The 13,001-nt window shown below is 39.8% G+C and overlaps 1 protein-coding gene across 21 annotated transcripts in view; it reads right to left on the bottom strand.

The window, feature by feature from the left end:
* The window catches only part of LOC141389991 (sodium/iodide cotransporter), a 459,732-nt gene that overhangs the window by 7,171 nt on the left and 439,560 nt on the right, over nucleotides 1-13,001 (bottom strand). For all 21 annotated transcript variants that reach the window (XM_073962363.1, XM_073962374.1, XM_073962368.1 and 18 more), the window contains 4 exons: nucleotides 12,351-12,510; nucleotides 7,320-7,538; nucleotides 6,937-7,210; nucleotides 6,563-6,673 (listed from right to left, as the gene is read on the bottom strand). In XM_073962363.1, coding sequence (XP_073818464.1) covers nucleotides 6,563-6,673; nucleotides 6,937-7,210; nucleotides 7,320-7,538; nucleotides 12,351-12,510 — 764 coding nt within the window. The remainder of the gene's footprint in view (nucleotides 1-6,562; nucleotides 6,674-6,936; nucleotides 7,211-7,319; nucleotides 7,539-12,350; nucleotides 12,511-13,001) is intronic.

Below are 13,001 nucleotides of genomic sequence, written 5' to 3'. Positions count from 1 at the left end.
GACTTTGGCTATAATTTATTCCCTGCGGAGATTTAGAGCGTACTTGGAAGGGATACAGTTTAAAATTGTGACTGATTGTAATTCATTGACGTTGACACTGGCCAAGAGAAACATTAATAGCCGAATCGCAAGATGGACATTAGAATTAGAAAACTATAATTACAGTATTGTGCACAGATCCGGAGCGAAAATGGGGCATGTTGATGCACTATCCAGGATAGAACAGGATAACAACAAAATAGTAGCTACCATAGAAGCAGAAGATATAGACTTCCAATTATGCGCAGCCCAGTCCAGGGATCCGGAAATAAACAAATTGAAACTGAAGTTAGAAGAGGGGGCCGTAAATGGATTCGACATGGTAAATGGGGTAGTGTACAAAAAAGTTAATGAAGTATTACGTTTATTTGTTCCGAAAGACATGGAGACCGAGATAATCCGAGATCTCCATGAAAAGTTAGGTCATCTGGGAGTAGATAAATGCCATTTAAAAATGAAGGAGCATTATTGGTTCCCGGAAATGAAGCAGAAAATAGACAAACAAAGAAAAAACTGTGTGAAATGTATAATGTATTCTGCCCCCATAGACCTAATGCGAGGCCACTGCACAGTATCCCGAAAATACCTAGACCTTTTCACACAGTCCATCTAGATCATTTGGGCCCATTACCAGCACTACAGTCAAAAAGAAAACACATATTAGTGGTTATCGACGCATTTACCAAATTTGTCAGATTATACCCGGTTCTCACAACGAGTACCAAAGAAGTAAAGGCGGCACTATTGAAGTATTTTGATTACTATAGCAGACCAGTTAGATGCATAACAGATAGGGGGAGTTGTTTTACATCAAAAGAGTTCGAGGAATTTTTGAAAGAGAAAAATATAGACCACGTAAAGGTGGCGGTGCACTCACCTCAGGCAAATGGTCAGGTTGAGCGAGTAAATAGAACACTTGTAGGAATGCTGGCTAAGCTTAGTGAGCCAGTAGCACACTCTGATTGGGTGAAGCAACTGAGTAGAATAGAGTTTGCTTTTAACAATACAGTAAATAGGTCCATTGGCGATACTCCAAGTAGAGTTTTATTCGGAGTTAATCAAAGAGGGGAAATAATAGATAAACTGTCAGAATACCTTGAGGAGAACTTTTTGGACCCCGGGGGGGAGGGCATTAAGGAAATTAGAGATAAAGCGGAGGCGGCTATTGCGAGGGCGCAAAAGTATAATGAGCAGAGGGCTATAGAAAAGGGGTGTAAGGTAAACACGTTCAAAACAGGTGACTTCGTGGTTATCAAGAACGTCGACACCACAGTAGGGGTTAACAAAAAGTTGATCCCGAAATTCAAGGGACCTTACGTTGTGCGCAAGGTGCTACCAAATGATCGGTATGTCATCGGCGATATTGAAAACTGCCAGATCACTCAGATTCCTTATGATGGAGTGATAGAGGCCTGCAACATGAGACTATGGAAGACCGGTGATCCCATTAGTGGAACCCAGGGCTGCTCTGCCCGGTAGTATATGTAATAGTAGATTGATTGCACATAGTAGTAGACTAAGTAGGATAAGTATGTAGTCATATAGATTAAGTACACTATATTCAGTATGTTTAAATTAACCCCTATGTGACCGGGGCGGTCACTCTTATCAGGTTGGCCGAGCTGTAGTAGAAATATCAACGAACACACCCATTATAAATTAAACAAATATCGATAACACTTAATACGATAAAAATACAACCATGTATTTGTAAAATCATGTATACTAGTATAGATAAAAAAAGAATGAAATAAAGAGACAAGCCATTACTTGTGTAACCGGCGAACGAAGAAGACTGCTTCACACCTGAGAAATTTTTGCGGATTCTGGAACTACAAATTTCATAGATGAGAAAAATCAAAAACACAAAAAACGCCTGAGCATTTTTAGATAAATCGCGATTTAAGTTGACATTTTTTGAGGTTCTTTAGGTTTTCACGATTTTGCTTGGGAACCGCATGTCCTATCGAAATAGGACTAAAGACAATATTGTAGCTATGAAAATTCTCTATAAGATTGAGCTTTATGATAATTTCGTAGGTTTTACCGTTATTGAGATATAGAAGTTCAAATTGGGACAATGCATTGACTGTATTGTCTCCTTATAAAACAAGGTCATGGCTGCAATTTCCCAACTTAAACTTATATATCTCAAAAATGGTACAACCTAGGAAAAAATTACGAAAACCACTCTTATGGAGAATTTTCACAGCTATACGATTTTCTCCAGGCCCATTTCGATGAAAAAAACTCAAAAAATCTCAATAACGGTAAAATCTACGAAATTATCATAAAAGTCAATCTTATAGAGAATTTTCATAGCTACAACATTTTCTTTAGTCCCATTTCGATAGGATTTGCGGTTTCCAAGCAAAATTGTTAAAAGCTAAAAAAACCCTAAAAATGTCAACTTGAATCGAGATTTATTTAGAAAGCGCTCCGGCGATTTGTTTTGTTTTTTGATTTTTTCTCATCTATGAACTTTGTAGTTTCAGAATCCGCAAAAACTTCCCAGGTGTAAGCACCTTTCATTTAAAGTTGCTTTAAGAGCACCCTGCTATGTAAGGAAGTATGGACTTGCCCACGATAAACATAATATGGCTGTAAACCCGACCACAAGGGGTAACATCAGTGTACATTTCCAATGATCTTCGAACACTTAGGACAATAAAACAAATATGTTGGACATTTGTGGGGAAGATATCCTAAGGAGGAGACAGATATGGGCCATTTTCGAATATTGAGAAAATATTAGGAGCTCCAAACTTTGGACCAAATCGGCTGCCCCCTTCAACATACATATATAGCGTGTACCATTTATGTGACATTTTTTTTAATTTTTGGGGGGAGATACCGGAGGTAGTGGACCGATATTGCCCATATTTGAACTTAAACTATGTTTGGAAAAAATAATACGAAGGCCAAATTTGGATCAAATCGGTTGATCAGTTGGAGGGTTGTAGTGGGCTCCAACTTTCGGGCTCTTTCATCAGGAAGTATGCTCTTGCACCTGAAAAAAAAAACTTGTACCGTCGTAATGGTGGCAGCGAATACAAGTGGCTGCATAAAAATCAAAGCGATTCGATAGCAGGTCTTAAGCTGAACTTATCCGAAATGTTGTGTGGGAGGTACCCTTACGAGTGGACCATAGTCCATATTCAAACTTTAAGAGATATTACGATATGCAAAGTATGGACTCACTCGGTTTCTGCCTGTTGTCGTGTGTACCATTTTAGGGAAAAGTTTTGAACTTTTGTGGGGGAGGTACTTAAAGGAATGGGCCGATATGACCCATCTTCGAACTTAAACTAAATGTGGACAAAATGTTATAAAGGCCACCTTTCGGACCAAATCGTTTCATCCGTTGGAGAGCTGTCGTGCGCTTCAGTCACTACACATGGTGCCACAGGGGTTTTTACACCATTCGGATCATTTCCTCTGGGTGTATGGAAATTTTGTGTGGAAGGTACCCGAAGCAGTGGACCGGAATAGTCTATATTTGAACCTGATTTATGCCTTGCAAAAGTTTACTATGTGCAACGTATGGAACAAATCGGTTACTGTCTTCAATAGTTATCCTGTACACCATTTTGGTTGGGAAATATTCGAGAAGGGTAATCCAACATTATGCTGAGGAGTTTTTGCATCGTTGGACATTTTTAATGTTATCTAGCCTGGGAATCGGAATCGGGAATTCAGCGTTCAGAAGGGTCATGCTAACTTACAAAGATCAAGTACTCAGTAACATATCCGCACATGATCCGAGCGAAGACAAAGTTGGAGCGACTGAAGGTAAATATATTCCAAGGAATTGGACGTAATTGAATGGCCAGGGTATTGTGACGAAAAACTGTAATTAGGTCTGGGTTGTCTTAGGTTCCGCAATAACTTTAAAATATAGGCAGCATGGTACAAATAAATCCTGTACCATTGCCAAGCGACGGGGAAGAAGAAATGGGATTTTTGTTTGTAGCCATGAAAAGTTTGATTTGAACTCTACAATTACAATTAAAGATAGAGTATAGAGTCTGGATGCAGGTTGAGGAAGAATCTTGGTGGTAACCTTGGTCTACATGCCGTTAGAAGTAACTGGGTTATTTCTCCTTATGATGCGTAAACTGGTCAACAAAATGTCGATTAGGTGCAGCTTTCACTAGAGAAGCAGTAAATACAATCAGAGAGGTTCGACATTTTTCGAGAAAACCACATTTTTTTGTTCCACTAACATCCCGGAAGGGACAAGGTAGATTTCTCTCATATCAATTATTAGCTAGCTCAACGATATCGGATCTACTGGTTATCGCCGAGTCCGAACGGCGTGTCTTAAGACACCACTTGCAGAGAAGTTTTACGTGGCTGAAATACTCAGGGAATGTCGCCAACATTACTGAGGGATATTTTGCCACCGTTAAAAAGTTTTTGATGTTACCTGGCCAGGGAATCAAACCCACGACCTTCAGCGTGCAAGGCGTGCGTACATAATTGCACCACAGTGGCACCCAAAAACACATTACATTTCAGAAGAGACTAATGGCGGAGATCATATACCCCACTCTTAGAAATAGAATTGGAGAATTTTTCGGAGCAACATCACTGGTCGAATACTCGAAATTAGATTAAATTTTCGAGTAGAGGCACGGGAGTAGCAAACTTACAAACCCTGAAGACCCAATATTTAGGGAAGTTATTCTTGAAGTCAGCAGGCTAGCATAAGTGGATAGACCACCTGAAACAATGTGCCATTGGTACGAGATTAAACAAATTGTGGGCAACAGTTAAATCTCTCTCGAATCCGGGAAATAAGGATGATAGAACGGTCTTTACTTTCAACGGCGTTACAGATCCGATGAGGTGAGAGTGTTACTTTAAGAATAGGAGGGCGAAGAGAAGTGTGATACGCCATATAAGACCCCTCTGGTACGCGATTAAACAAATAGTAGTCAACAGTTAAATCACTCTCGAAGCCGGGAAATAAGGATCATAGAACGCTCTTTACTTTCAACGGTGTTACAGATCCGATGAGGTGAGAGTATTACTTTAAGATTAATAGGGCGAAGAGAAATGTGCCACGCCGTATAAATGTCTAAATAGCCGACCTAATCCAGTTCTTCTATCTGAGGAATATGAAAATATCCGCCGCTTAATCCACTGCCACACTGTTCACCATATGGACGTCTGAAATGAGGCTTCCCCCTGAACATATCCAATGATTATGTCCTGATTCCGGCGACTAACTATCCCATGCTATTGGTTGTAACGTTCGGCAGCATGTTTAAGTCTTCTACGCAATCCACAGCTGTTTGCGACCAAGTTAGAAGTAGAAACCGGCTTCTAAAGCCACTGGCCGGCAGCGTTTGAGGTACTGACAAAGAAAGCTTTTATAATAGGTACGTGGTAAGCCATGCGATGCCAGCGTGGTATGCAAATGTTAGTCCTACGCAGTAGAAGAATATTTAAATATGCTTGAATACTTCCCAAAGGACTCCAGGAGGCACCATGTCCTCCTCATGAAACCAATGGACTATCTTATAACAATATATTGGTGATGCTTGGCTGTTACCGCCTGCAGGGTGTTATCCCTGCCATAATCTAGTGGACTGTCTTTCCCTCACCCAGGCACGGCATGACCCATCTTCACGATCTAGATGAGAGGTCCAAAGGTACAAGCCAGAACATCAACGTGCCTATCAGACAGGCTTAAATACCAGTCACACTGATGCAGTTGCAAAGTACAAAGGCACAGTGTGAATCCCGTACTCGGAGACCATCCATCGCAGCAAAAGAACGCCAGCTCCCAAAACGAGTGGTTTTAACCAATTAAACTCCGAACGATGCAGCCGAATTAATGGGGCGATACCCAACACATGTCGTGCATGAGGATTGGGACCACACGAAACGCTGCTTTTATTTAACCCCACTCAATTGTCTCCTGATTCCTTATGGACGCATCTGATGCAAATGACAGAATTTTTGAATTTGGTCACAGAGGAACTTAAACCAGATAACTGAACGGACAAAATACTACTACTTCTATAATAAACTGAAGGAAATTGGAGGAATACTCCTTCTCCTACCACAAGACAATTTACGTTCAGTTGTTTTATAAAAATAAGAAGCTGAACTCAAGAAGAACTAAGTGAGTAAATTTACGGAACTTCACTTATCGGAGGATTTCGAGAAGAAAGTGCACGATGTCACTAATATTCTTCGGGGCTGCAATAAGAGATTTACCTTATTATGGTACTCAAATATTTTGTGTATTAGCCTCTCCGAGATAACCTTTCCTTTGCTAAACAAAGACAGATGAGGATTAAGAGGGCGTATTTTGTTGTTGTTGTTGTAGATCCGATAATAGTTTGAACAGTTACATAGCTCCGTTCTAAATGACTTTACAAATAAATTTATTCACCTAAATCTTTAAGACCAAATTTTTATCATACACCCAATAAACAATTGGCAAATACATTTAAACTTACTCACACACATACACACATTGGCATTTTATTTGTATTCATTAACAAACCTCTGTTGATGTTGGTAAAAATTTATTACTCGCTGATTTATCTATAGTTGAGGCACCAGCAATGATCCACAGGACGTAAGCACAGGCCGTTATCATGCCAGCGGAAGTACCCTTTATCAAGTAAACGGAAATTGTTATTAGTGTGCTGTTATTGTTGTGTTTGCGTAAGAACAGTCAAGCCGTTGTATGTGTGTGTGTTTTTGTTACACAAGAAGTGTGCGTTGCCGTACAGGTAATTGCCAATATCATCATTCTGTTATAAGAATCAATCAGTAATCTACCGGCCGGTAAACGACACAACAAACAATGGTTAAATGCTGTTGTGAATGATGGATATATCATCACCTTACACTTCCCACTTGGCTTTGGCTTACCTTCCAATTGGCAATTGGCACCAGCATTGCTAAAATAAAGCAACCCAACAAAGGACCGGATGTAGCTGAAAATGCCAGCATTGATGATTCAATCACACCGGAGAGTAGGCCCACACCAAATGCAACAGCCATAATCAGTATGCCACATATAACGGTCACCGTTTTGATGAGGTGCAACTGTTGACGGTCGCTAAGATTTTTGAATTTCGGTATCAATGTCAAAAAGTCCTCCCATATGACGGTGGCCATGGAATTCAAATTGGACACCATCATGCTGTAACATGCAAAACAAAAAAGAAGAAAAGAGAAAACATAAGTCATTGTAATCTAGCTGAGGGTGAAAAATGTTGGTAAATTGAATTGCAGGACATTTTGGCACTTACCACAGAGCTCCATTGAATAGTGTTGCCATGAAAATTCCAACAAAACCGGGTATAAAAGCCAATTGATCTTCAACATAGAATGGTAGAATTTCATCAGCCTTATTGATATAACCTTCAGCCAAGGGGTCACAACTGGCATACGAGGAATAGATAACCAGTCCCGTTATCCATGATAGCGAAAAAAATACAAATATTATTGGTATATTGGACATCATGGCACTGAAAAAGAAGATATCAAAATAAATTGAATTAATATTGTACCTTATGTTACTACGCAGAAGACGTTTGAGCCCTTCCTTTACTATGCAGAAGAGCTCTAGGTCAAAGGTAAGTATAAGGATGTCTTCTGGACCTTTTAAAAGGCTTACTATAAATAAGGCCTCGCAGACCTGCTTCTACCATGCACAAGAGTTCTGAGGCTACTATAAAGGACCTGTGCTACTATAGAGAAGACCTCCTAGGCCTTCTGTTGCTATACAGAAAACATTATGTGCCTTAGTCCACCACACAGAAGAGTTGAAGGCCTCTGATACTTTGGATAAATCCAAGGAGACCTTCTGCCTACAGTGAAGCAGGTTTCTAAATGCTTCTATTACTTTACAAACGATTTCTGAGCCCTTCTACTAACATATAGAATAGCTCAAAAGCGTATTTTATTATGAAAAAGACCTCTAAGCCCTTCTGTTATTACAAAGAAGACTTCTGGGGTCTTCCATTTCTTCATAGAAAGGCTCGAAGTCTTCTGATACTATGAAAAAACATCTGAGGATTTCTGTTACTACAAAGAAGACTTCTAGGTCTTCATTTCTTCATAGCTTTCTGTTACTGCACACAAGGCTCCTGAAAGGCTTCTGTTATTACGAAGAAGACTTCTGAGGCCTTATATGACGACATCGAAGAGCTCCGCTGTCATGGAGATATGACCTCAGTGTGCTTCTGTTACTACATAGAAGACTTCTGAGGACTTATATTCATACACAGAAGAGATCGAAAACGTATGTGGCCACAAAAAGATTTTGAGGTCGTTTAATAAGGTACAGAAGAGCTCAAAGGCCTTTGTTACGATGGTGAAGATCTTTGTAGGCTTCTGTTACTACATAGAAGATTTCGGAGGACTTACATTACTATGCAGAAGAGCTCGAAGGCGTCTGTGGTCACACAGAAGATTTTCGAACTTCTGAAAGGCTTCTTTTATTACGAAGAATACTTCTGAGGCCTTCTATGACGACATCGAAGAGGTCGAAGACTTCTGCTACTGTGGCGAAGACCTCTGTTATCTTCTGTTACTACATAGAAGACTTCTGAGGACATATATTACTACACAGACGAGCTCGAAGGCGTCTGTGGCATTATGTTACTACACAGAAGACTTCTGAAAGGCTTCTGTTACTGCACACAAGGCTACTTAAAAACTTTTTTTATTACGAAGAAGACTTCCGAGACCTTCTATGACGACATCGAAGGCCTCTACTACTATACAGAAGACCTCTGTGTGCTTCTGTTATGGAATATATGTATATAAGACTTCTGAGGACTTATATCTCTATACAGAAGAGCTCACAGAGCTGCACAGAAAGATTCTGAGGTCTTTTAATAATATATAGAAGAGCTCGTAGACCTCTGTTACGATGGAGAAGATCTTTGAGGTCTTCTGTTAAAACACGGACGACTTCTGAGGCCTTCAATTAGCACAAAGAATGGGTCGAAGATCTCTGTTATTATAAATAACTCATCTGCCACCTTCTGTTAATATACACTATGCTATTGAGACCTTCTGTTACTACATAGAAGAGCTCGTAGGCCTCTGTGGTTACAACACGGAATGACACCTTTTATTACCACTTAGAAAAGCTCGAAGGACTCTGTTTCCATGGAGAAGATTTTTAAGACCTTCTATTACTACACAAAAAAAAAATCGCAGGCTTCTGTGATCTTCTGTTATTCCATAGAATACCATGAAGGCCTCTGTTATAATGAACAAGATCTATGTGTATAAGGCTTCTGTGGCCTTATGTTACTACACAGAAAGGTTCCGAGGCTTTTTAATAATACATAGAACAGCTCGAAATTCTCTGTTACGTTTAAGAAGACTTTTGTGGCCTACCGTTACAACACTGAAGGCCACAGAGGCCTGGCCTTCTATTACTTAACACAATATTTTAGAGGACTTCTATTACTACATAGAAGATCTTGAAGACTTCTGTTATATTGACCAATGCCTATGAGGTTTTTTTTGCAATGGAGAAGACTTCTGTGGTCTTCTGTTACTACACATAAAGCTTTTGAGGCCTTTTAATAATACATAGATGAGCTCGAAGTTCTCTGTTGCGATAGAGAACAGCTTTGTGGACTTCTTTACAACACAGAAGACTTCTGAAGCCTTTTGTTACTACATAGGAGAGCTCGAAGTTTTTTTTTAGTTTAGAGAAGGCCTTTGTGGACTTCTATTACTACCAGAAGAATTTTCTCTGTTATTATAAAGGAGACCTCTGAGGCTTTATCTTTTTTCTACAAAAACTTGTAAGGCCTTCTTACTTTCGCAAATTACATAAGGAGAAATACCCGATGCCAACATCGTGCAAACATGCGCATACGTGACCTAAATGCCGTCTGGAGTTGGTGCAATACAGGAAAGGTAGAGGTTAAACTGTTCCAGAGATATAACCACCCTCTTTTACTCTACGGGGCTTCGATTTATTGTTCCGGAATTCCACGTTCGACTGGCTCCCATAAAATTGTTTTACAAACATCTCATAAGGGACAAGGGAGACTTCCCTCATATCAATGAGTGTACCCCGATTCATATTAGTTCATTGATATGGGACCTACGGTTTATCGCCGAGTCTAAACGGCATGTCTAAGACACCACTTTTGTAGAGAAGTTTTACATGGCTGAAATACTCAGGAAATGTCGCCAGCAATAATGAGGGGTATTTTGCCACCGTTGAAAAGTGTTTTGGTGTTGCCTAGCCGGGGAATAGAAACCACGACCACATGTGTGCAAGGCGGGTGTGCATACCATTGCACCTCGCTGGCACCCATACATATAATTTAATAGTCAAGGTTTCAAACTTGACCGGTGGGTAGCCCTATCGTACGGCTAGTTCTGGTTGAGTCCTCGACTAATATGTGTGAATATGGCGTGCAGCGCTGTTGTAGTGCTGTGCTGCCTTCCTGGAGAAAAAAAAACTCGATAGCTATTCCTAACGCAGCGGAGGTGTAAACCCTCAAGACACTTTGCGGCTAAAGCTAAATCCTCCTGTATGATTCTCCTTTACTGGCATCCTTGCCTGGCTTCGGTAGCGGAACACATCTGACAATTTTCCAGACTTTAGACACGATGTGGGTGGCTAGCGATAGGTTGAGAACATTGGTGAGATACTCAAGTCAAGTTCAGAACGCTTTTTTGTCTCTCCCGAGCCCTTGCTGGTTGATAATGTCCCGTAACGTTATTTCTGTTACCCGAACATCAGAAGGGTGAGTAGTTCTCTGAAGCGGAGATTGGAGAAATTTTGAATTTAGACCAATAAGCTTTCCCGTAATTAACAAAAGAGCGGCATTCAGAGGTGATTAAGGTGGGCGGTCTCCTAACGGAGACAATCATAAAGAGAAGGTATGACCCAAGAGAAACGACAGATATGACATCACCTGGCAGGCTAGGTGACACAATGGTTATGATCCACAGCAAAAATTTGGTAAGCACATGTCATTACTTCATGCATGAGTGTTCATTACCCTCCTCATTATCTGGCAATACATATATAAAAGCTCTGTTCCAGAACTAAAAAGTTTTTACAATTTTTACCACTTTTACACATTTTGCGTTCCCGTACACAAAATTTATATGAAAATCGTTTACGACTTTTACAACTTTTACCACTTTATAAAGTACGGGAACAGGCCAAAAGTTTTACACATAATGAATTATTTCCTTACTTAATATGTAATGAGTACAGTGGCACAAAGCTATTCTTGCGACCCATAAAATCCACTATTTTCTCGATCTTATTTCTGGTGAACTGTGTCACTCTTCGCTAATTCTTGTAGAGGCGTGCTCATTGACCATGCAAAACCTAGATCTATCAATCTGCTCAGTAAAGGATATACTACTCTGGTCATTACCTAGGAACGAAAGTCACAGGCCATAATGAGGATTAAAGTACCCCAAGACTAGTCCGCTATGGCCTCTCAAAAGCTGACTAATGTTGGGTACAAACATTTTTCAGCGGGATATTTATGTTGAGGAATTCCACTTGGTCTGTTCCACACCTGACTAAGACCCCCAAACATTCCATGGACTGGTTATTAGGGTCAGGCCCAAGTGAAGCCATGCCACCATGATATTCTTCCGATTTATAAAGTCTTCGATCTTGCCTCAGAGTCCACTCTCATTAAAGTACAAACAGAACGCATTTACTGTTGAGGGCACTGCGGGCAAGTATCGTGTTTTAATAACGAATCAAAGTGTTCTCTCAACAAGCAGCAACACAGTCCCTGTCGAAGTCTCTCTCATGTACGAGTCTAGAGCAATGTCGTGCTTTGATATTGTTAAAGTTACGAAGTTTTTCGGCAATTCACACACACACGACCCGAACGCAACGAAAGAGCACACAAATGTTTTAATTTGTTTTTGTTTTGCAGCATGTGTGCATACAACGTTACTAACACACTGTCAAAAGTTGCAGATATTGAGAATTTTCTGTGCCCTTTTCTTGATCGGCTGTGGTCTAGAGCAACCCGTATGATGAACCCACTCCCGACATCAATTACAGAAAATTGTCGGTACTGTACTCCCAACTTTTGGTATTTTGAAGGATTTAGCTATACCCAATCGTCATATTCATATTCCGGAAGAGAATTATCGGTATAAGTCCACGTTTTTACATAGCCCCCAAAAAATTGTAAAAATATCGAATGTCAAATTACAGGTCAAATTCGGTTAAAAATCGAGCAAAAAAATCATGAAATTCTACGAGACATAAAATCGCTGCAGTCCGATAATCTTGCAATAATATAATTTCAATAACTTACCGCTTAACTTCGTTCAATGACTTCAAGCTAACATAACGCTGCATAAAATTTTGTTGGCAACCGAATTGTGACAGCGATACAAACAATTGGCCCAGCCATGCTGATGTAGTATCCACTCGAACAGAAAAATCTCCCGTAAAATTAAAGAAACTCAAGCGTCCTAAAAGAAGAAAAAGAAGAGGAGAGAAAACAAAAACAGAAAATGAAATCACAGCAATAAATCCATCATTAATATTTTATAAAGACAACAACAACAAAAAGAATAAATATTTACTGGTCCCAAAAACAAATACCAGGAAAAAAAGAAATTTTATATTGACCGGCAGGAACGAAAGGAAGCCAATTTCTCACAATACCACAAACAGACCCTTGAAGATATAATCTTTCTACAAATACCAAGAAGTATGGAAACGGCAACGGAAATATAGTCACACATTGGAAATACCAGGAGTTGGGGTCAAGCTATTTAAATATGTTAGCCAACCTCTTTTCACAATATTTCTTGGGATTTAGATTTTCCACAGAAATAATTTTTCAAATTTCTATGACTTTTGCCATTTTTCCATTGAATTGCCACTTGAATCGTTCAATAAGTAGATCATTGGTAGATTTGCCAGGCAATTGTTTATACAACCTTCGGCATGGCATGGA

Source organism: Musca autumnalis, unplaced genomic scaffold (genome assembly GCF_047663935.1).
Source record: "Musca autumnalis isolate F117 unplaced genomic scaffold, ASM4766393v1 scaffold_1, whole genome shotgun sequence".
NCBI lineage: Eukaryota > Metazoa > Arthropoda > Insecta > Diptera > Muscidae > Musca > Musca autumnalis.
The sequence above is the reverse complement of the archived record's forward strand: the minus strand, read 5'-3'. Positions and strand labels throughout refer to the sequence as shown.